General features: G+C 47.5%; 1 protein-coding gene across 1 annotated transcript in view; it reads left to right on the forward strand.

Annotated features, from left to right (window-relative positions):
- Positions 1-9,283, forward strand: part of LOC139548876 (periostin-like) — a 35,679-nt gene extending 26,396 nt beyond the window's left edge. Inside the window, exons 14-23 of the mRNA XM_071358791.1 lie at positions 1,358-1,460; positions 2,656-2,723; positions 5,830-5,875; positions 5,995-6,027; positions 7,213-7,307; positions 7,425-7,560; positions 7,883-7,945; positions 8,237-8,323; positions 8,562-8,600; positions 8,796-9,283. Coding sequence (XP_071214892.1) covers positions 1,358-1,460; positions 2,656-2,723; positions 5,830-5,875; positions 5,995-6,027; positions 7,213-7,307; positions 7,425-7,560; positions 7,883-7,945; positions 8,237-8,323; positions 8,562-8,600; positions 8,796-8,839 — 714 coding nt within the window. The 3' untranslated portion in view covers positions 8,840-9,283. The remainder of the gene's footprint in view (positions 1-1,357; positions 1,461-2,655; positions 2,724-5,829; positions 5,876-5,994; positions 6,028-7,212; positions 7,308-7,424; positions 7,561-7,882; positions 7,946-8,236; positions 8,324-8,561; positions 8,601-8,795) is intronic.
- The last annotated feature ends 11,710 nt before the right edge of the window (positions 9,284-20,993 follow it).

The raw sequence follows: 20,993 nt of genomic DNA on the forward strand, positions 1-20,993 counted from the left end.
TATTTTTTATTTTTTTGAAATAGTCACATTTACATAAGTATTCAGACCCTTTACTCAGTACTTTTTTGAAGCCCCTTTGGCGCCGATTACAGCCTCGATCCTCTCAAGCTCTGTCAGGTTGGATGGGGAGCGTCGCTGCTCAGCTAATTTCACGTCTCTCCAGAGATGTTCGATCGGGTTCAAGTCCGGTCTCTGGCTGAGCCCCTCAAGGACATTCAGAGACTTCAGCCACTTCTGCATTGTCTTGGCTGTGTGCTTAGGGTTGTTGTCCTGTTGGAAGGTGAACCTTCGCCCCAGTCTGATTTCCTGAGTGCTCTGGAGCAGGCTTTCATCAAGGATCTCTCTGTACTTTGCTCCGTTCATCTTTCCCTCGATCCTGACTAGTCTCCTAGTCCCTGCCGCTGAAAAACATCCCCACCGCATGATGCTGCCACCACCATGCTTCACCGTAGGGGTGGTATTAGCCAGGTGATGAGCGGTGTCTGGTTACCTCCAGACGTGACGCTTGGCATTCAGGCCAAAGAGTTCAATTTTGTTTTCATCAGACCAGAGAATCTTGTTTCTCATCGTCTGAGAGTCCTTTAGGTGCTTTTTGGCAAACTCCAAGCAGGCTGTCATGTGCCTTTTACTGATGAGTGGCTTGCGTCTGGTCACTCTACCATAAAGGCCTGATTGGCGGAGTGCTGCAGTGATGGTTGTCCTTCTGGAAGGTTCTCCCATCTCCACAGAGGAACTCTGGAGCTCTGTCAGAGTGACCATCAGGTTCTTGGGGACCTTCAATGCTGCAGTTTTTGCTACACTTCCCCAGATCTGTGCCTCGACACCATCCTGTCTCGAAGCTCTACGGACAATTGCTCAACTTCATGGCTTGGTTTTTGCTCTGACATGCGTTGTCAACTGTGGGACCTTATATAGACAGATGTGTGCCTTTCCAAATCATATCCAATCAATTGAATTTACCACAGGTGGACTCCAATCAAGTTATAGAAACATCTCAAGGATGGTCAATGGGAACAGGATGCACCTGAGCTCAATTTCGAATCTCATTGCGAAGGGTCTGAATACTTATGTAAATAAGTATACATTTTTTAATACATTTGCAAAAACTTCTAAAAACCTGTTTTCGCTCTGTCATAATGGGGTATTTTGTGTAGATTGATGAGGGAAAAAATGTATTTAATCCGTTTTAGAAAAAGGCTGTAAAGTAACAAAATGTGGAAAAAGTAAATGCCAACCTAATTGAGAAACATATGGCACATTACCAGCTTGTACTCATAACTCATCTCATTGTGGTTGTCTTATCTGTAATTATCCCATCAGTGTTTGGATCTTAATCCTCTCTACTCCTCTCCTCCAGGCTAACAACACAATCAGAGTGAACACTATTGAGGTCCCTGAAAATGATATCATGGCCACTAATGGAGTCATTCACTTTGTCAAAACCCTCCTCTACCCCGGAGGTAAGACTGACTCAAACCTCTCTGACTGCCAGCTCCTCTGTTGGAGAAACAAATTATACACTAATTATATTGTCATGTGTTGAGAGACGCACTGTGCAGGGAATCATTTATTGATATATTATATATATTTAGCAGTGCTAAATGGTTCAGTACGTCTAACAACCTGTGTTGTGCTGTATGTACGCTAATGTAAAGTGTTACCAGTACGTCTAACAACCTGTGTTGTGCTGTATGTACGCTAATGTAAAGGGTTACCTGTACGTCTAACAACCTGTGTTGTGCTGTATGTACGCTAATGTAAAGTGTTACCAGTACGTCTAACAACCTGTGTTGTGCTGTATGTACGCTAATGTAAAGTGTTACCAGTACGTCTAACAACCTGTGTTGTGCTGTATGTACGCTAATGTAAAGGGTTACCAGTACGTCTAACACCCTGTGTTGTGCTGTATGTACGCTAATGTAAAGGGTTACCAGTACGTCTAACAACCTGTGTTGTGCTGTATGTACGCTAATGTAAAGGGTTACCTGTACGTCTAACACCCTGTGTTGTGCTGTATGTACGCTAATGTAAAGGGTTACCAGTACGTCTAACAACCTGTGTTGTGCTGTATGTACGCTAATGTAAAGTGTTACCTGTACGTCTAACACCCTGTGTTGTGCTGTATGTACGCTAATGTAGTGTTACCAGTACGTCTAACAACCTGTGTTGTGCTGTATGTACGCTAATGTAAAGTGTTACCAGTATGTAGAGGTAAATGCCAAAATAAAGGAAACACCAACATAAAGTGTAGGGTGTTAGGCCACCACGAGCCCAAACATGGTTTTATGCCATGTAAACCATACCATATGGTTTACTTTGTTTTCATGCTCATCAAATAATTACGTGATCACTTGTGCCCTGTGGATGTCATCCTATGGGGGCAAAGCCATGGTATATAAAAAATATTGGCCAAAATAATGGCCTGCCCAGCATTTATATACATGACCCTAAGCATGATGGTGTAAGCACCAGCTTTCAATATATCTTGTATCCCTCATTTCCTCAAGTGTTTCCATTACTTTGGCAGTAACCTTTATGTACCCTAAAATAAAGTTTTACCAGATTGTCTAACACCCTGTACTGTGCTGTGCTGTATGTACCCTAGTGTAAAGTGTTACCAGTATGTCTAACACTCTGTACTGTATTGTCCTGTAGAGCTGCCTGCTGGAAACTCTGACCTTCTGGGGCTGCTGAGAAGACTCATCAAGTACATGGAGATCAAGGTACTGTCACGTTCTGACCCTAGTTATTGTGTTAATCCTTTGTTTTGTTGGTCAGGACGTGAGCTGGGTGGGCATTCTATGTGTTGTGTTTCTATGTTGGGTTTAATGTGCCTGATATGGTTCTCAATTAGAGGCAGGTGTTTGACGTTCCTCTGATTGAGAACCATATTTAAGGTAGGCTGTTCTCACTGTTTGTTTGTGGGTGATTGTCGCTGTGTCTGTGTTTATTGCACCACACGGTACTGTCTCGTCTCGTTCGTTCTTTCCTGTTCGTGCGTTCTTCATTTTATGTAGTTTGCATGTTCAGGTCAGTCTACGTTGTTTGTTTGTTATTTTGTATTTATCAAGTATAGTTCGGTTCAGTGTTCGTCTTGTCTAATAAATTCATGATGTCGACATACCTCGCTGCGTATTGGTCATCTGATCCTTCTCGCCTCTCCTCGTCTGAGGAGGAGGACGAAGTAGACAGTCGTTACAGAACCACCCACCTAACCCGGACCAAGCAGCGTGAGTTCGAGCAGAGGTACAATACTAATCAGGAATCCTGGACATGGGATGAAGTATTGGAGGGAAAAGGACACTGGGCTCACATTGGGGAATATCGCCGCGCTCGGGAGGAGATGGAGGCAGCGAGAGCCCAAGAGCGGTGGTATGAGGAGGCAGCAAGGAGACGTGGCTGGAAGCCCGTGAAGAAACCCCAAAAATTTATTGGGAAGGGGGCTAAGAGGTAGTGGGCCAAGGGCAGGTAGGAGACCTGCGCCCACTTCTCAGGCTAACCGTGGAGAGCGGGAGTACGGGCAGACACCGCGTTACGCAGTAGAGCGCACGGTGTCTCCTGTACGTGTTCATAGCCCGGTGCGGGTTATTCCACCTCCCCGCACTGGTAGGGCTAGATTGGGCATTGAGCCAGGTGTCATGAAGCCGGCTCAACGCGGCTGGTCTCCAGTGCGTCTCCTCGGGCCGGCATACATGGCACCAGCCTTACGCATGGTGTCCCCGGTTCGCCTACATAGCCCGGTGCGGGTTATTCCACCTCCCCGCACTGGTCGGGCGACGGGGAGCATACAACCAGGTAAGGTTGGGCAGGCTCAGTAATCAAGGGAGCCAGTAAGCCTGCAAGGTCCGGTATTTCCGGCGCCACCTCCCCGCCCCAGCCCAGTACCACCAGTGCCTACACCACGCACCAGGCTTCCAGTGCCACTCCAGACCCCTGTTCCTCCTCCACGCACTCTCCCTGTGGTGCGTGTCTCCAGCCCAGTGCCTCCAGTTCCGGTACCACGCACTAAGCCACCTGTGTGTCTCCAGAGCCCTGTACACACTGTTCCTTCTCCCCGTACTCGTCCTGATGTGCGTGCCCTCAGCCCGGTACCACCAGTTCCGGTACCACGCACCAGGCCCAAGGTACGCTTTGAGAATTCAGTGTGCCCTGTCCCTGCTCCCCGCACTAGCCTGAAGGTGCGTGGCCTTAGCCCGGTGCCTCCAGTTCCGGCACCACGCACCAGGCCTACAGTGCGCCTCATCCGGCCAAAGCCATCCGTCTGCCCAGTGCCATCTGAGCCATCCGTCTGCCCAGTGCCATCTGAGCCATCCGTCTGCCCAGTGCCATCTGAGCCATCCGTCTGCCCAGTGCCGTCTGAGCCATCCGTCTGCCCAGCGCCGTCTGAGCCATCCGTCTGTCCAGCGCCGTCTGAGCTGCCCGTCTGTCCCGAGCCGTCCAGCCAGGACCAGCCAGAGCCGTCCAGCCAGGACCAGCCAGAGCCGTCCAGCCAGGACCAGCCAGAGCCGTCCAGCCAGGACCAGCCAGAGCCGTCCAGCCAGGACCAGCCAGAGCCGTCCAGCCAGGACCAGCCAGAGCCGTCCAGCCAGGACCAGCCAGAGCCGCCAGAGCCTTCCGCCAGACAGGAGCCGCCAGAGCCTTCCGCCAGACAGGAGCCGCCAGAGCCTTCCGCCAGACAGGATCCGCCAGAGCCTTCCGCCAGCCAGGATCCGCCAGAGCCTTCCGCCAGCCAGGATCCGCCAGAGCCTTCCGCCAGCCAGGATCCGCCAGAGCCTTCCGCCAGCCAGGATCCGCCAGAGCCTTCCGCCAGCCAGGATCCGCCAGAGCCAGCCAGCCAGGATCCGCCAGAGCCAGCCAGCCAGGATCTGCCAGAGCCAGCCAGTCCGGAGCGGTCCCTCAGTCCGGGGCTGCTCCTAAGTCCAGTGGGACCCATGTCTAGGGTTCTCAGTCCAAGGTCGGTGGCGAGGGTCGCCACTTTGAGGAGGCCACAGAAGCGGACAAAGACAAGGGTGAAGTAGGGTCCACGTCCTGCGCCAGAGCCGCCGCCGCGGACAGATGCCCACCCAAACCCTCCCCTATAGGTTTAGATGGTGCGGTCGCAGTCCGCACCTTGGGGGGGGGGTTCTGTCACGTTCTGACCCTAGTTATTGTGTTAATCCTTTGTGTTGTTGGTCAGGACGTGAGCTGGGTGGGCATTCTATGTGTTGTGTTTCTATGTTGGGTTTAATGTGCCTGATATGGCTCTCAATTAGAGGCAGGTGTTTGACGTTCCTCTGATTGAGAACCATATTTAAGGTAGGCTGTTCTCACTGTTTGTTTGTGGGTGATTGTCGCTGTGTCTGTGTTTATTGCACCACACGGTACTGTCTCGTCTCGTTCGTTCTTTCCTGTTCGTGCGTTCTTCATTTTATGTAGTTTGCATGTTCAGGTCAGTCTACGTTGTTTGTTTGTTATTTTGTATTTATCAAGTATAGTTCGGTTCAGTGTTCGTCTTGTCTAATAAATTCATGATGTCGACATACCTCGCTGCGTATTGGTCATCTGATCCTTCTCGTCTCTCCTCGTCTGAGGAGGAGGACGAAGTAGACAGTCGTTACAGGTACTGTACCAGGCCACACCCACATAAAGGAATTAGGGAGAACCCTGAGATAGCAAGAAGAGATTAACGTCTAAGTGTTTGTTACTAAATTACCTTAAGATGACAAGACACTATGTAAAGCCTTGAACAAATACAGTACCTACCACATTGGAGTTGAGCAGAACGATGTGTACACAGACCTACAATAATACGGTTTACAGCCTCTAATCCTTCTTTCTATTCATTCATAGTTCGTGTCAGGATACAGATATAAGGAAATCCCTCTCACATTCATGAGTGAGTACAACTGTATCAGGCCAAGTCTTAGATGTCTGCTGTACCTTTTTGTGTTACAACTATTTGTAACTTTGTTGTTGTCCTGTGATTAACTGCTGTGTGTTTTCTGTTCCCTTCAGAGAGGACGATCGTCACACGCGTCATTGAGTCAGGTAAGTTACAGTTAAAGGATCGTAATAACGTCCTTCATGCATACATCTTAGCATTGTGTAGTACACTGAGTGTACAAGACATTAGGAACACCCATCCTAATATTGAGTTGCACCACTTTTTCCCTCGGAACAGCCTCAATTCATCAGTGCATGAACTCTAAAAGGTGTCGAAAGCATTCAACAGGGACGCTGGCCCATGGTGACTCCCACAGTTATATCAATTTGGCTGGATGTCTTTTGGGTGGTGGACCATTTTTGATACACATGGGAAACTGTTAAGCGTGAAAAACCCAGTGCGTTGCAGTTCTTGACACACTCAAATTGGTGGCTGTCTCCTCCCCTTCATCTACACTGATTGAAGTGGATTTAACACGTGACATCAATAAGGGATCATAGGTTTCACCTGGATTCACCTGGTTCGTCTATGTCATGGAAAGAGCAGGTGTTCCTAATGTTTTGTACACTCCGTGTATATTCATTTTACATGATATATCATGGGTAGTCTTGGAAAGACTTGAAGACATTGTGCTACAAGAGTTGATAGAATAGTTGGCACAGTTCAGATAAGGAGGATCTCTGTCTTCCATGAGATTCATGACCCACGTTCAAGAGGAAAAACCATTGTGGTTGTTCAGATAATTACAGTACAGACAGCAACAAGAGAATACTTGCCATAGCAGCAGACACCTGGGAAGGTTTTATCTGTTCTGGATAAAATTACCGTTCTTTATTGGGATTTGACTTGTAAGGTTAATTCTTGATGTGAAAGAGAAATATGCACAGAAGTTCAAGTTACTGTTTATACAATTATCTCCAGTCAAGATTCTGAAAGAGGTATTTGCTACTCTAAGGGGAAAACTGATGTCTTGGAGAAAGCTTTTACTTGGAACGTATCTGCAAAGCACATATCCACGTGTCCTTTGATTATGCAATATATTCCTGTCATATGAATTATTTTAAAGCCAGTGAAAGGTTGGGCTTCAGTCTAATTCGATAAAACCTATAAACTACAATATTTTAATCAAGGAGTAGAGGAACCACTGACACACTACATGTGTCTAGAGTTTTTAAGTTCATTCGGACCTTCAGATCTTACTAGTTTGCCGTTTAAACGTCATGTTCTTTGATGATGCTTTTGTTGTTATTTATTCCAGTTGTTAAACTTGTTGTCCTCTCTTTCTAAAGCGCCTGATGTGACCCATGTGACTAGGGTTATCGAAAGGGAACCTACCATCACCAAGGTGACCAGGGTGATTGAGGGACAGCCTACCATCACCAAGGTAACACCAATGTAACAAACCATGTTTCAACCGTTGTATCCACCCATGTAACCACCAAATCACGTTGAGCACCGGGAAAAGCGTTATATAAATCTAATACATGATTATGATTTTTAGGTGACTAGAGTCATTGAAGGCGAGCCAAAGTTCACCAAGGTCACTAGAGTCATCGAGGGAGAGCCCAAGGTCACCAAAGTTACCAGAGTCATCGAGGGAGAGCCCAAGGTCACCAAAGTTACCAGAGTGGTCTCAGGTACGTACCTCACAGACACACAGGTCTTTCTTGACTCCTATCCATGAGGTCTGAAGAACTCTGGGTACATATTAACATATAGTAAAATTAACCTGTTTTGGTCTATAGTTGCTATATGGTGTATTGATGCACTATATGAAACAAAGAAGTGAATGTTTGGGTTGCTGAGGTGAGACACAGGTCTACAGATGTTAATGTGTTGTATTGAATTCCCTTTACTCACGTCACCTCTGGATCATGACTCTTACATCTGCCACTCTGTGAAAACATTATGTTTCTATGTGAAGACTGATGTAATGTTTCAATATGTTGTCATCCACAGGTCCTCAGTACTCGGCCAGCAGCAGTGGCTCCAGCAGTGGTATCTCCAACATTGAGCTGGAAGGTCAGTAACATCACCCCTTTGGTCGTAGATAGATAGCTTAATATAGAGGAAATAATGCAATGTTAAATTGAAAATCACGTATATGCATGTCACTGGGTAGACATGTGACAGGTTCTGTTAGAATCTGGGTTGAGAGACTGACAATCAGGATTCAAACTAACTGTTACATTTCCACCCTGTGATATTTGGCATAGTCGGCAGAATTAGTCAATTGTCCAACATAATTGCATGTTTCATTAGAATACATAATAGTGTGACATATACAGTAACATCCCTGTCTCCGTCCTGTAGGTGCTGACTTCTCCCGTATCACCACCATCGAGGGAAACCCCTCAATGCTCGACATGGACTCTGAAAAAATCACCAAGTTCATCCAAGGTAAGAGACACATCTAAACCCTACTCATCCTCACTGGGTTCTGTAAGGATCTGTAGTGATTAAGATATGATTTCTGTTATGGCTGGAGTTTGGATTCTGTAGGGTTCTATTGTGACAGAGGTTTGGTTCTGTAGGGTTCTATAATGACTATGGTTTAGGTTCTTTAAGGTTCTGTAGTGACCAACATTTGGGTTCTATAAGGTTCTATAATGACCGAGGTTTAAATTTGTCTTCACAGAGGGAAACCCGAGACGAGTAACTGGCAGGAAAATTCCAGGTAAACCATGATTCCTTGATAACATAACATACTGTTTGACCGTGTTGGGGGATTCAAATGATGGGTAATGTCATCCTATGAGGATCTGTAATTGCGACCATAGAAATAGAATGACCACCTATCATTGAACATTGACTTGAACTTTATTTCTATTATTTGAGTGTATGAAGATCTGTCTGTTGTCTCTGTCCCTAGCTGGTGCCAGGAGGAGAGTCAGACCAGAGGGACAAAGAGCATAAACATGGACAGACCAGGTGACTAAAGACGCACCAGCGACCAGAGAGGAACAACAGAGATAATGTCAATGAATGGTCTCCCATAAAAGCTCTACACTCCAAATGATGCGTGTGTAGACATACAGAACTTGAACTTAGTGAGACCAGTAAAGCCATTTGCTAAACAAAACAAAAATCATTGATGCATGTATCTAAAGATAACTAAAAGCCATCAATATATGTAAATAGCGTACGCATATTTGTGGGTTTTCGGTGTATATTAGAGATGAAAGATTAGAAGCTAGCCAGGGGTAGCAAAATAATCTTTGAAACCAATCTATTTGAAGCCTTGACCATTGGTTGAGGTGATAAAACAGGATTTTTAGGAAGATTTTGTAATTTACCTCTGCATGATATCGAGTTTGTGGTGCTCACATAAAAATAAAAATAATAAAAAATAAAATGTGATTGCTGTTTTCTGACTGTACCTTAATTTCTGCAAATGTTTATATTTTTCTACCAGATGTAATTTTAGCTCTGATCTGAGTTTCACAGAAGTGTGTTTGCTCTCTCTTTCTGCCTTTCTGCCTGACTGTCTGTTATTCTACCTAGCTAACCATTCAGATATTGAGCTTGTCTTTGCTTTTAGAAGTTTCAAATGTGCAACACTCTGACAAACTTAACTTTTCACATATTCTCAATAGCTTTTTTTAACTGCAGTTTTCAAACCTTTTTCAATAAAGTATATTCTTGGATATGAAGTGCATAATTCGCCAGGATAATTTTTTTTGTTGAAAAACGTGTTAGTAGTTCATCGCTATAAGGAATTCAATTCAAGTTACATTTTAGAATCACATTTACCCAATTTGAGGAGAAGATGTATGATCGCAATCTAATTTGTGCACGTGTCTACTGGGCCCTGCCTACTTAATGAATCCCATTTTTTTGTATAACGCTAGTTGTTTGGGGAGGGGAAAGGGGGTTGTCTGTTTTTTAGTTCTCCTAAAATCTATGAAAGAGTTTGACAATGCTACAAATGTCAATCTGTGTCCTTTTAAATGTGTCAGTTGTTACGCTTTAACCTAGCTCCCTCTAAAGAGAAACTCCTAAAGTGAGAATGAAGTCAAATCTAAAGCAAATGTCAAAGGTCAGAGTGCGAATTATACCATGATTGTCGGGGTCTCAATTTTTGGGGGGCCTTGACCTCCAAAAATGTCTTGCGCTTGCATGACATTTCTTATGGGCCTAATAGTAAAGACATGTAATTCATTTTTTAATTACCTTTTAATTTGTCATGAACACAACCAGTCGTGATGTTTTTATCTTATTGTCAAACAAGTCACCGTGCACTGTTTAGATGCTGTAATGTTTTTGGAGTGGACAAATATGCACAGGTAGACTACCTTAAGCGATTTGTTTGACTATAAGATTAAAACATCATGACTGGTTGTGTTCATGCCCAAATTAAAAGGTAATAAATAAAAAATACCGTTAAATTACATATTTACTCTTAAGTCCATTAAAAAATGCCATGCAAGTTCGTGCACGCATAGGAGGTCCAGTCAAAAAAAAATCCCAGAATGTCAGACTTTTTCCACACCATTTGATGAATGGAAATAGACATGGTTACTAAACACCAAAAAGTGTAATGACATTCAGCGATTGTCTATACTCTTCTAGACTAAATGAATTGATGTATCTTGCTGACTGACAAAAGGAACTTTTTTGTAGAAAAATTAATTGGGGCAACTAAAAAGGGTCTGAGATAGGGGACTATTGTAACGTATACGCTGGGAGTCAGAAAGCAAGTGCAGGTGGTGAGTTTAATAATAAATGGAACATCGAACACTATAACAAACACGAGAGAGTAATATGCACACTGATACAAGTTCTGTGGATTACCCTGTCGTTGAGACAGAACTGCCCCCCCGCCCACCTCTGAAGCGTCAACCTCCACCACAAAGGATATCGTGGGATTTGGGTGTTTGAGCAATGGAAGTGAAATGTTCCTTGAGTAGACGGAAGGCCCCGTCAGCTGCTGGGCTCCACACTAACCTATGGGGACCACCCTTGAGAGAGGTGAGAGGGGCGGCGACGGAGCTGAAGTTCCTGATGAAACGGCGATAGAAGTTGGCAAACCACAAAAACCATTGTAACCCCTTTAGGGTGATTGGGACTGGCCATGACCTGACCGCATCTACCTTCTTGTCTTCTATCCTCACTCCCTGCGGGCTGATTTGGTAGCCTAAGAATGAGACGGCCTTCTGATGAAATTGACACTTCTCAGCCTTCACAAACAGGTGGTTAGCCAGGAAGCGTTCCAGGACTGCTCGAACGTGAGTGACGCGATTCTCCAGGGTTGCCGAGTAGACCAGGATGTCATCGATATACACAACCACCTGGCGTCCGAGCATGTCCCTGAACACCTCGTTAACGAATGCCTGGAACACTGACGGAGCATTGGCTAAACCAAACGGCATCACCAAGTGCTCGTAGTTACCAGACATTGTGCTAAAAGCCGTCTTCCATTCATCCCCCTCCCGGATGCGGATGAGATTTTATGCACTCCGCAGGTCCAGTTTGGTAAAGAAATGGGCCCTGCGGAGCTGTCCTATGGCTGCTGGCACCAACGGGAGAGGGTAACGGTACTTTGTGGCGATTTCATTGAGTCCTCTAATCAATACATGGACGTAACCCTCCATCCCGCCTGCCGATGCAGGAGAAGTGGACGTGCCGAAGAAACCTTGTAGGAGCGCCTCTTGGATGTAATCCTCCATGGCCTGGGTCTCAGCCACCGACAGAAGGTAGATTCATCTGTGCACACCCTACCAGCAGGTCAATGGCACAGTCCCAGGGGCAATGAGGAGGAAGACAGGTGTTGCAGGTCTTGAAGAAAACCTCCCGCAGGTCCTGGTATACTTCCGGGATGTTGGGCTGAAGGGCAACCATAGGACTCTCAACCGACGTGGAACCACAGGGGATGGGGAAGCAGGTCCTCCGTTATTCGTGTGACCCGTCTGTGATTCTCATCCTCGACCATAAGATGGTGGGGTTATGAAGTTGAAGCCTAGGGAGGCTGAGGATGATCTTGTGAACTGGTGATGAAGGGTATGTTCTCCTGATGAATGGATTCCACGGTGAGGGTGAGGGGTTGGGTGATGTGTGTGATGGTTCCGGATCCTAATGGCCGACTATCGAGGAGTTGAACCGGGAAAGGAGAAGAGAGCGGGTATGAGATGATGTTAAGAGAGGAGGCAAGGGTCTGGTCAATAAAGTTCCCCTTGGCAACGGAATCCACTAACGCTGTAGACACAGTACATGAGGGACAGTCAACTAGTGTGATGGACACCAAAAAGTGTTTAGCAGGAAGTGATGAAGATGGAATACTCACTCCTACACCAGGAGGTGGAAAAACACACGACCGTCCCTCTGCTCTTGTGAATCCCGGATTGGGAAGTGCCGGACACCGCTGGAGCTCTCCTTGACCACAATACAGACAGAGCCCCAGCTGCCACCATCTGTGTCGCTCCGCTGCGGGGCGTGTGACCCCTACCTCCATGGGTTCAGGCTCTGAGCCAGAGTGTTCAGTGATGGAGAGAAGCGATAAGAGTACCGACACTCCCGAAGTAGGTTATCCAGACAGATGGCCATCGCAATGAGTGCGTCCAAGGAGAGATTGTCGTCTCGACAGGCCAATTCCGTCTGGACCTCCTTGCGCAGACCTCTTCTGAATAGCGTACGAAGCACCGGCTCATTCCATCCACTGGATGCTGCTACTATCCAGCAGGTGAACGTGTACTTGGCAGCCGTCTGGTCCCCCTGCTGTAATTAAGTAAGCTCTCACCTCCCTCTCTGCCCTCTGGGGGATGATCGAAGATGCACTTGAACAGAGCCATGAACCCCTCATATGAATCTAGCTCCTCTCCTCGCTCCCAGATGGCCGTGGCCCATTCCAACGCCCGCCCAGTCAGCAGAGAATTAACTGTGGCAACCTTGGACCTCTCGGTGGTGTGGGCTCCTATCTGGTGTATAAAGTAGAGGGAGCACTAAAGTAGGAAGCTACGGCATTTAGATGGGGTACCATCATATTTATCCGGGAGGGACAAACGGGCATAGCTGACCAGATCGGGTTGCTGAATGGGCTGTTGTGCTGGCTCGCTGGGTCGACTGTTTGTAGAGTATCCTCCGCTAGTTGACGGCCACGCCTTCCGGGTATGTTCAAGACGTTGCACACTGCGAAGAACCTCTTCCATAGCCGTCCCCAGTTGTGCCAGCTGGTCATGATGTTAACGCAGAAGGTATCCCTGCTCGTTGACTGTCTGGGAGACATTCTGTGTTCCTGCTGCTTCCATTGTTTGAGTCAGTATTCTGTAACGTATACACTGGGAGTCGGGAAAGGAAGTGCAGGTGATGAGTTTAATAATAAACAGAACATCAAACAATATAACAAACACGAGTAGCGTATAGACATGAAACACATAAACAATACTGACTGGGGAAAGATCCTAAGGGAGTGCCAGACATAAGTGAGGTAATATATGAGGTAATGGAGTCCAGGCGTGCCTAATTATGTGCAGGTGCGCGTAATGAGTAATGCCAGGTGTGCGTATAATGATGGATCCCAGCACCGGTGGTTAGTATACCGGCGACGTCGAACGCCGGAGGGGAGGAGGGGAGTAGACGGGAGGAGGGCTAGTTTAATTTGGAAAAAACTTTTATTTTCATATTTACCACTGTAGAAGTACAAATTGCATTTTAAACAAATAGGAGAATGGTTAAATTAACATTATTTAGAGACCCCCCAAAATGTTGACTTTGTTGCATTTAGGGGGACTCATCATTCAGCACCCCCCCTGCACTCTGCTGAATGTTCCAGTTCTCTGGATGGGAAGTATCTCTGTGTTCTTAGCTAAACAAAACCAAAATGTTGGGAATCGCTACAGTGAGAAGAAATCTGTATTCCAGATGGCACAATATTCCCTATATAGTGCACTACTTTTGACCAAGGCCCAAATGGCTCTGGTCAAAAGTAGTGCACTATGTAGGGAGTAGGGTGCCATTTGGGATGCACAGGGATTATCCGATGACGTACATGTTAAAATACAGTGTTACACATGACAGCTAGACACACAGGGCCAGAGCTTTAGCTAGTGAAGTCCATTGACACAACATTAGTTTGATGTTATTGCACTATACAAACACATATGATGGTATGATGGGGGTTTAAGGTGGTGGTATTATAAGACAATGATGTGAAATGTATGGTTTAGAGCAGGGGTATTTAAATCCAAGCCTGGAGGTCCAGATTACTGCGGGTTTTCTGTTCTACATGATAATTAACTGCACTCACCTGCTGTCCCAGTTCTAAATCAGTCCTTGATTAGAGGGGAAGGATGAAAATCAGAAGTAGAACTGGCCTCGAGGTCCAGAATAAAATTTACCTTGTGAGTGTTTGAAGGGTGATAGTGTACTTGCTATATGATTGGTACGTCAACTATCTGCTTCCATCCAGACTATAACCACAACCAGCTGATCCCAGAAAAGGAGATGCATTGATCTGGTAGAAATATAGATCAGATCAGGAGGTTCTTATATTCTTCTCTGGCTGCAGTGATTGTGTACAACCCCATAAACCACACCAAGACAGTCGTGAAGAGAGCACGACAACACCTATTCCCCCTCAGGAGACTGAAAAGATTTGGCATGGGTCCTCAGATCCTCAAAAGGTTCTACAGCTGCACCATCAAGAGCATCCTGACTGGTTGCATCACTGCCTGTATGGCAACTGCTCAGCCTCCGAACGCAAGGCACTACAGAGGGTAGTGCGTACGGCACAGTACATCATTGGGGCCAAGCTTCCTGCCATCCAGGACCTCTATACCAGGCTGTATCAGAGGAAAGCCCTAAAAATGGTCAAAGACTCCAGCCACCCAAGTCATAGACTGTTCTCTCTGCTACCGCACGGCAAGCGATACCGGAGCACCAAGTCTAGGTCCAAGAGGCTTCTAAACAGCTTCTACCCCCAAGCCATAAGACTCCTGAATATCTAATCAAATGGCTACCCAGACTATTTGCATTGCACACACCCCCCACATCTCCCCTCTTTTACGCCGCTGCTACTCTCTGTTATTACTGATTTGATTTATTATTACAGAGACAGGGAAGTCATAATAAGAAGGAGCCCTGACACAATCTCCCATCCAAAAACAAGTGTAAAAACCTCACACAAGACAGGCAACCGACCATCTATTATTCTTTATTCCATTTATTTTTCATTTGCGGTGCATCAATGAACAACTTCTTCCTCAACCTGAAAAGAGTTGACTTTAGGTATATTTATCTTTCATTTTTCCTCTGCTCTGCATCAACAAACAATGCGTTTCTTGTACAGCTTCTTCAGGTTCTCATGTTGACTCTAAGACAGTTCTTTTTTTTATCAACCTGAAAAGAGTTTCAGTTCAGTTCAAGTTAACAACAGATTGACATGCACACTTGCAGAGGCAAGTTCCGTGATTACATCTCCCTGCAGCTGAGGACTACAGTACCACTGAAGTGTTGTATTCTAACCTCAGAGTCAACTGGTCTATATGCCCATACTCGTATGGAACCGTCCTGCAAGAGCTATCATTGGCAGGATCTTTTCCATCATTTCAGTGTCTCAGTCTTTGTTGTCTTAATGGAGACCATCAGCAACCACCACATGTCGTAATATGTACTGCAGTAAAGGCCTTTTTCCGTTGTATTACAGTACTTCTTATTCCACTGACAGGACTTTTCCCCTCTTTCCCCCATCCCTCTCCACCCCCGTCCATCCTCTCCTCTTCTCTCCTCTCCTCTCCCCATCCTCTACGCCCCTGCACCCGTCGCCTGTCCCTAGTCCGCCCAGGCTTTCCACAGGCCTCTGATTTAGTGTGCTAGCAGGACACAACACATGAGGAGGAAGTCAGTAATAGTCATTACTGCTGGGTTTAACAAGAGCCCTAACACTGTTCATATACTCTTAGAAAAAAAGGTACTATCTAAAACCAAAAAGGGTTCTTCGGCTGTCCCCATAGGAGAAGCCTTTGAAAAAAAACTTTTGGTTCCATGTAGAACCCTTTTGCTTCCAGGTAGAAACCTTTTGGGTCACATCCAAACAACTGTAAACCCTATTTGCCTCCGTTCCATTTATTCCATTCCAGTCAATACAATGAGCCTGTCCTCCTATAGCTCCATCCACCAGCCTCCTCTGAGGTAGAACCCTTTCACATAGGGTTCTACATGGAACCCAAAATAGCTCTACTGGAATCAAAAAGGCTTCTACTGTACTTTGAACCAAAAATGGTTATTCTAGAGGACTGCCACAGAACTCTGTTGGAACTAAGAGTGTACTGCTATGCCAGACTAGAGCCCTGACACTAGGATCTTTAGATGCACACCCACTGAGACACTGATTGCATCCCAAATGTCATTCTATTCCCTATATAGTGCCCTACTTTTGACTAAAACCTTATGGGTCCTGGTCAAAATGTGTGCACAGCAAAGGGAATAGGATGGCATTTGGGATGCAGCCTATGAATCAAATGGTGTAGAGATAAATCAATGAATTTTCCACTATGTTGTTTTCAGCACTTGCATGTTTGATTCAGTGTGAGTCTATTTCAGCTCAGGCGGCGCTGTACAGACGGGCAGCTCAGGCGGCGCTGGACAGATGGGCAGCTCAGGCGGCGCTGGACAGATGGGCAGCTCAGGCGGCGCTGGGCAGACGGGCAGCTCAGACGGCGCTGGGCAGACGGGCAGCTCAGACGGCGCTGGACAGATGGGCAGCTCAGGCGGCGCTGGACAGACGGGCAGCTCAGACGGCGCTGGGCAGACGGGCAGCTCAGGCTTGCCGAGGCGCACTGTAGGCCTGGTGCGTGGTGACGGAACTGGTGGTACCGGACTGGGGACACGCACCTCAAGGCTAGTGCGGGGAGAAGGAACAGGATGTACTGGGCTGTGGAGGCGCACTATAAGCCTGGTGCGTGGTGCCGGAACTGGTGGTACCGGGCTGGGGACACACACCTCCGGGCGAGTGCGGGGAGGAGAAACAGGGCGTACAGGGCTCTGGAGACGCACAGGAAGCCTGGTGCGTGGTGTAGGCACTGGTGGTACTGGGCTGGTGCGAGGAGCTGTCACAGGCGGACTGGTGCGTGGAGAAGGCACCGGATAAACCGGACCGTGGAGACGCACTTCAGGTCTCGAGCACCGAGCCTGCCCAACCTTACCTGGCTGAACACTTCCCTTAGCCAGGCCAGTGCGGCGAGGTGGAATAGCCCGCACTGGGCTGTGCTGGCGAACCGGGGACACCATGCGTAGGGCTGGTGCCATGTACCCCGGCCCAAGGAGACGCACTGGTGACCAGATGCGTAGAGCCGGTTTCATGGCACCTGGCTTGATGCCCACTCTAGCCCGGCCGATACGAGGCGCTGGAATGTACGTCACCGGGCTATGCACACGCACCAGGGACACCGTGCGCTCCACCGCATAACACGGTGCCTGCCCGATACGACGCTCTCCACGGTAAGCACGGGGAGTTGGCTCAGGTCTCCTACCTGGCTTAACACCACTCCCCCGTGTGCCCCCCCAAATACATTTTTGGGCCTGCTTCTCTGTTTTCCAGCCGCGCTTACGTGCAGCCTCCTCATACCGCCGCCTCTGCGCTTTCGCTGCCTCCAGCTCAGCTTTAGGGCGGCGATATTCACCAGCCTGTGCCCATGGTCCCTTACCGTCCAGAATCTCATTTTTCCACAACGCGCTGTTCCTCTCTTTCAAGCTGCTTGGTCCGATTTTGGTGGGTTATTCTGTCACGCTCGTCGTAACGTTGAAGAGAGGAGGACCAAGGCGCAGCGTGAAATGAATACATACTTGATTTATTTAACGAAGACGAAAATGAAGAACACTTGACAAACTATACAAAACAATAAACGACGAACGTGAAGCTAATGAAGACTAGTGCTGACACAAACACTACACATAGACAATAACCCACAAACTACCCAATGAATATGGCTGCCTAAATATGGTTCCCAATCAGAGGCAACGATAGACAGCTGCCTCTAATTGAGAACCAATCTAGGCAACCATAGACATACATCATGCCTAGACTAGCAAACACCCATAGAAATACAAAAACCCCTAGACAATAACAAAAACACCTGCATCCCCCATGTCACACCCTGACCTAACTAAAATAATAAAGAGAACAAAGATAACTAAGGCCAGGGCGTGACAATGGTAGTGGCAGAATCATGCTGTGAGCATGTTTTTCGGTGGCAGGGACTGAGAGACTGGTAAGGATAGAGATAGCAATGAGAGAACAAAATCCTTGATGAGAACCTTCTTCAGAGTGCAAACAACCTTTAGACTGGGGGCGAAGATTTACATTCTAACAGGACAATGACCCTAAGTATACAGCCAAAGCATCACTGGAATGTCTTCAGAACAAGAATATGAAAGTCCTTTAGTGGCCCAGCCAAAGCCCAGACTTGAATCTCATTGAAAATCTTTGGAAAGACTTGAATACTTGCTGTTCCCTGCAGCTCCCCAGCTGATTTAACAGAGATTGAGAAAATCTGCAGGGAAGAATGGGAGAAAATCCCCAAATCCAGATGTGAAAAGCTGATACGTAGATCTAGATAGAATTTCCTAAGACGACTGCCTAAGCTGTAATTGCCGCCAAAGGTGCACCTACAAAGTATTGACACAGGGGTGTGAATACTTATGTAAATGTGATATTTCTGTATTTAATTTTCAGTAAATTTGCTAAAAGATGATTTTTTGAATCCATTTTCAATTCAGGCTGTAACACAAAAACATTTGAAGAGGTATGAATACTTTCTGAAGGCACTGTAAATATCCTGAAGGTCTGAAGGATTGATGTTGAATGTGTCCTATGAAATTACAGACATGTTTGTGAACAGAATTATGAACTGAGCCTGGTTTATGCAAATCTATTCAACGCTAGAGGGCATCACTCTCAAAAGGGGTGACTGCATGCTGTGGCAATGGAAAGCTTTGTATCAAATAATTGTAGCTCTTGTCAATCAAAATAAACCTGCACACGATAAATGCAAATAAATGTTTGTTTAACCAATCATGTTGCAGATCGCTAGAGTAACTTGTTCAGACCAGAGTGAGTTTGAAGTATGGGACTAGAAGTGGTTAACTGCCATGGCTGAAATCCTCTGGGCGACGCTTCCTCTGACACCATAAGTGTTTTAATGGATAGCTGACATTGGCAGCTCCAGGGAGGGGTTTGCCAGTGCTGAAGCCCTCTCAGGAATAAGCCTAGCACCCCGTTAGCAATTTATTAGTACATACACACATGTACTCCATAGACTGCCAGCACCCCTACTTCACGTGGTGAAAACCCTTTGACTAAAATTCAGCCACTGCTTTCCGAGAAAGACCAGTATTTTGAAACATCAATTCAATAGGCTGCCTTCGGTGTCACGTTCCTGACCTTGTTTTCCTTTTGTATAGTTGTGTTTAGTGGGTCAGGACGTGAGCTGGGTGGGCAGTCTGTGTTGTTTGTTCTATGTTAAGTGTCATTGTTAATTGACCTTGTATGGTTCTCAATCAGAGGCAGGTGTTTGACGTTTCCTCTGATTGAGAACCATATATAGGTAGGTTGTTTCACATTGTTTGTTGTGGGTGGTTGTCTCCTGTGTCCGTATATGTTACCACACGGGACTGTATCGTTTGTTTGTAGTCTGTACCTGTTCGTGCGTTCTTCGTTATATGTAAGTTCACATGTTTTAGGTCAGTCTACGTCGTTTGTTATTTTGTTAATTATCAAGTGTTATTTCGTGTTTCGTCGTTTGTTTAAATAAATCATTATGTCAACATTTCACGCTGCGCTTTGGTCCGCTCATTCACCACAAGACGACCGTTACAGAACCACCCACCTCAAAAGGACCAAGCAGCGTGTGAAACAGCAACAGGACCCACCTACACAGGATTTCTGGACATGGGAGGACGAATTGGATGGTAAGGGACCTTGGGCTCAACCTGGAGAATATCGCCGCCCTCGTGAAGAGCTGGAGGCAGCGAAAGCCGAGAGGCGGTGGTATGAGGAGGCAGCACGGAGGCGAGGCTGGAAGCCTGTTACTCAAGCCCAAAAATTTCTTGGGGGGGGCCTAAAAGGGAGTGTGGCGAAGTCAGGTAGGAGACCTGCGCCTACTCCCTGTACTTACCGTGGAGAGCGAGAGTACGGGCAGACACCATGTTACGCAGTAGAGCGCATGGTGTCTCCTGTACGTGTGCATAGCCCGGTGCGGTACATACCAGCTCCTCGTATCGGCCGGGCTAGATTGAGTATTGAGCCAGGTGCCATGATGCCGGCTCAGCGCGTCTGGTCTCCAGTGCGTCTCCTCGGGCCGGCATACATGGCACCGGCCTTACGCATGGTGTCCCCGGTTCGCCTACATAGCCCAGTGCGGGTTATTCCACCTCCCCGCACTGGTCGGGCTACGGGGAGAATACAACCAGGTAAGGTTGGGCAGGCTCAGTGCTCAAGGGAGACAGTACGCCTGCACGGTCCGGTATTTCCGGCGCCACCTCCCCGCCCCAGCCCAGTACCACCAGTGCCTACACCGCGCACCAGGCTTCCTGTGCGTCTCCAGAGCCCTGTTCCTCCTCCACGCACTAGCCCTATGGTGCGTGTCTCCAGCCCATTACCACCAGTGCCTACACCACGCACCAAGCCTCCTGTGCGTCTCCAGAGTCCTGTACACACTGTTCCTTCTCCCCGCACTCGCCCTGTTGTGCGTGCCCTCAGCCCGGTACCTCCAGTTCCGGTACCACGCACCAGGCCTACAGTGCGCCTCAGCCGGCCAGAGTCTGCCGTCTGCCCAGCGGCGCCTGAACTGCACGTCTGCCCAACGCCATCTGAGCTGTCCGTCTGCCAAGCGCTGCCTGCGCTGTCCGTCTGCCAAGCACCGTCAGAGCCGCCCGTCTGTCCCGAGCCTTCAAAGCCGCCCGACTGTCCCGAGCCTTCAGAGCCGTCCGTCAGTCAGGAGCCGCTAGAGCCGTCCGTCAGTCAGGAGCCGCTAGAGCCGTCCACCAGACAGGAGCCGCTAGAGCCGTCCGCCAGACAGGAGCCGCTAGAGCCTTCCGCCAGACAGGAGCCGCCAGAGCCTTCCGCCAGACAGGAGCA

Source organism: Salvelinus alpinus, chromosome 22 (genome assembly GCF_045679555.1).
Source record: "Salvelinus alpinus chromosome 22, SLU_Salpinus.1, whole genome shotgun sequence".
NCBI classification, from domain to species: Eukaryota; Metazoa; Chordata; class Actinopteri; order Salmoniformes; family Salmonidae; genus Salvelinus; species Salvelinus alpinus.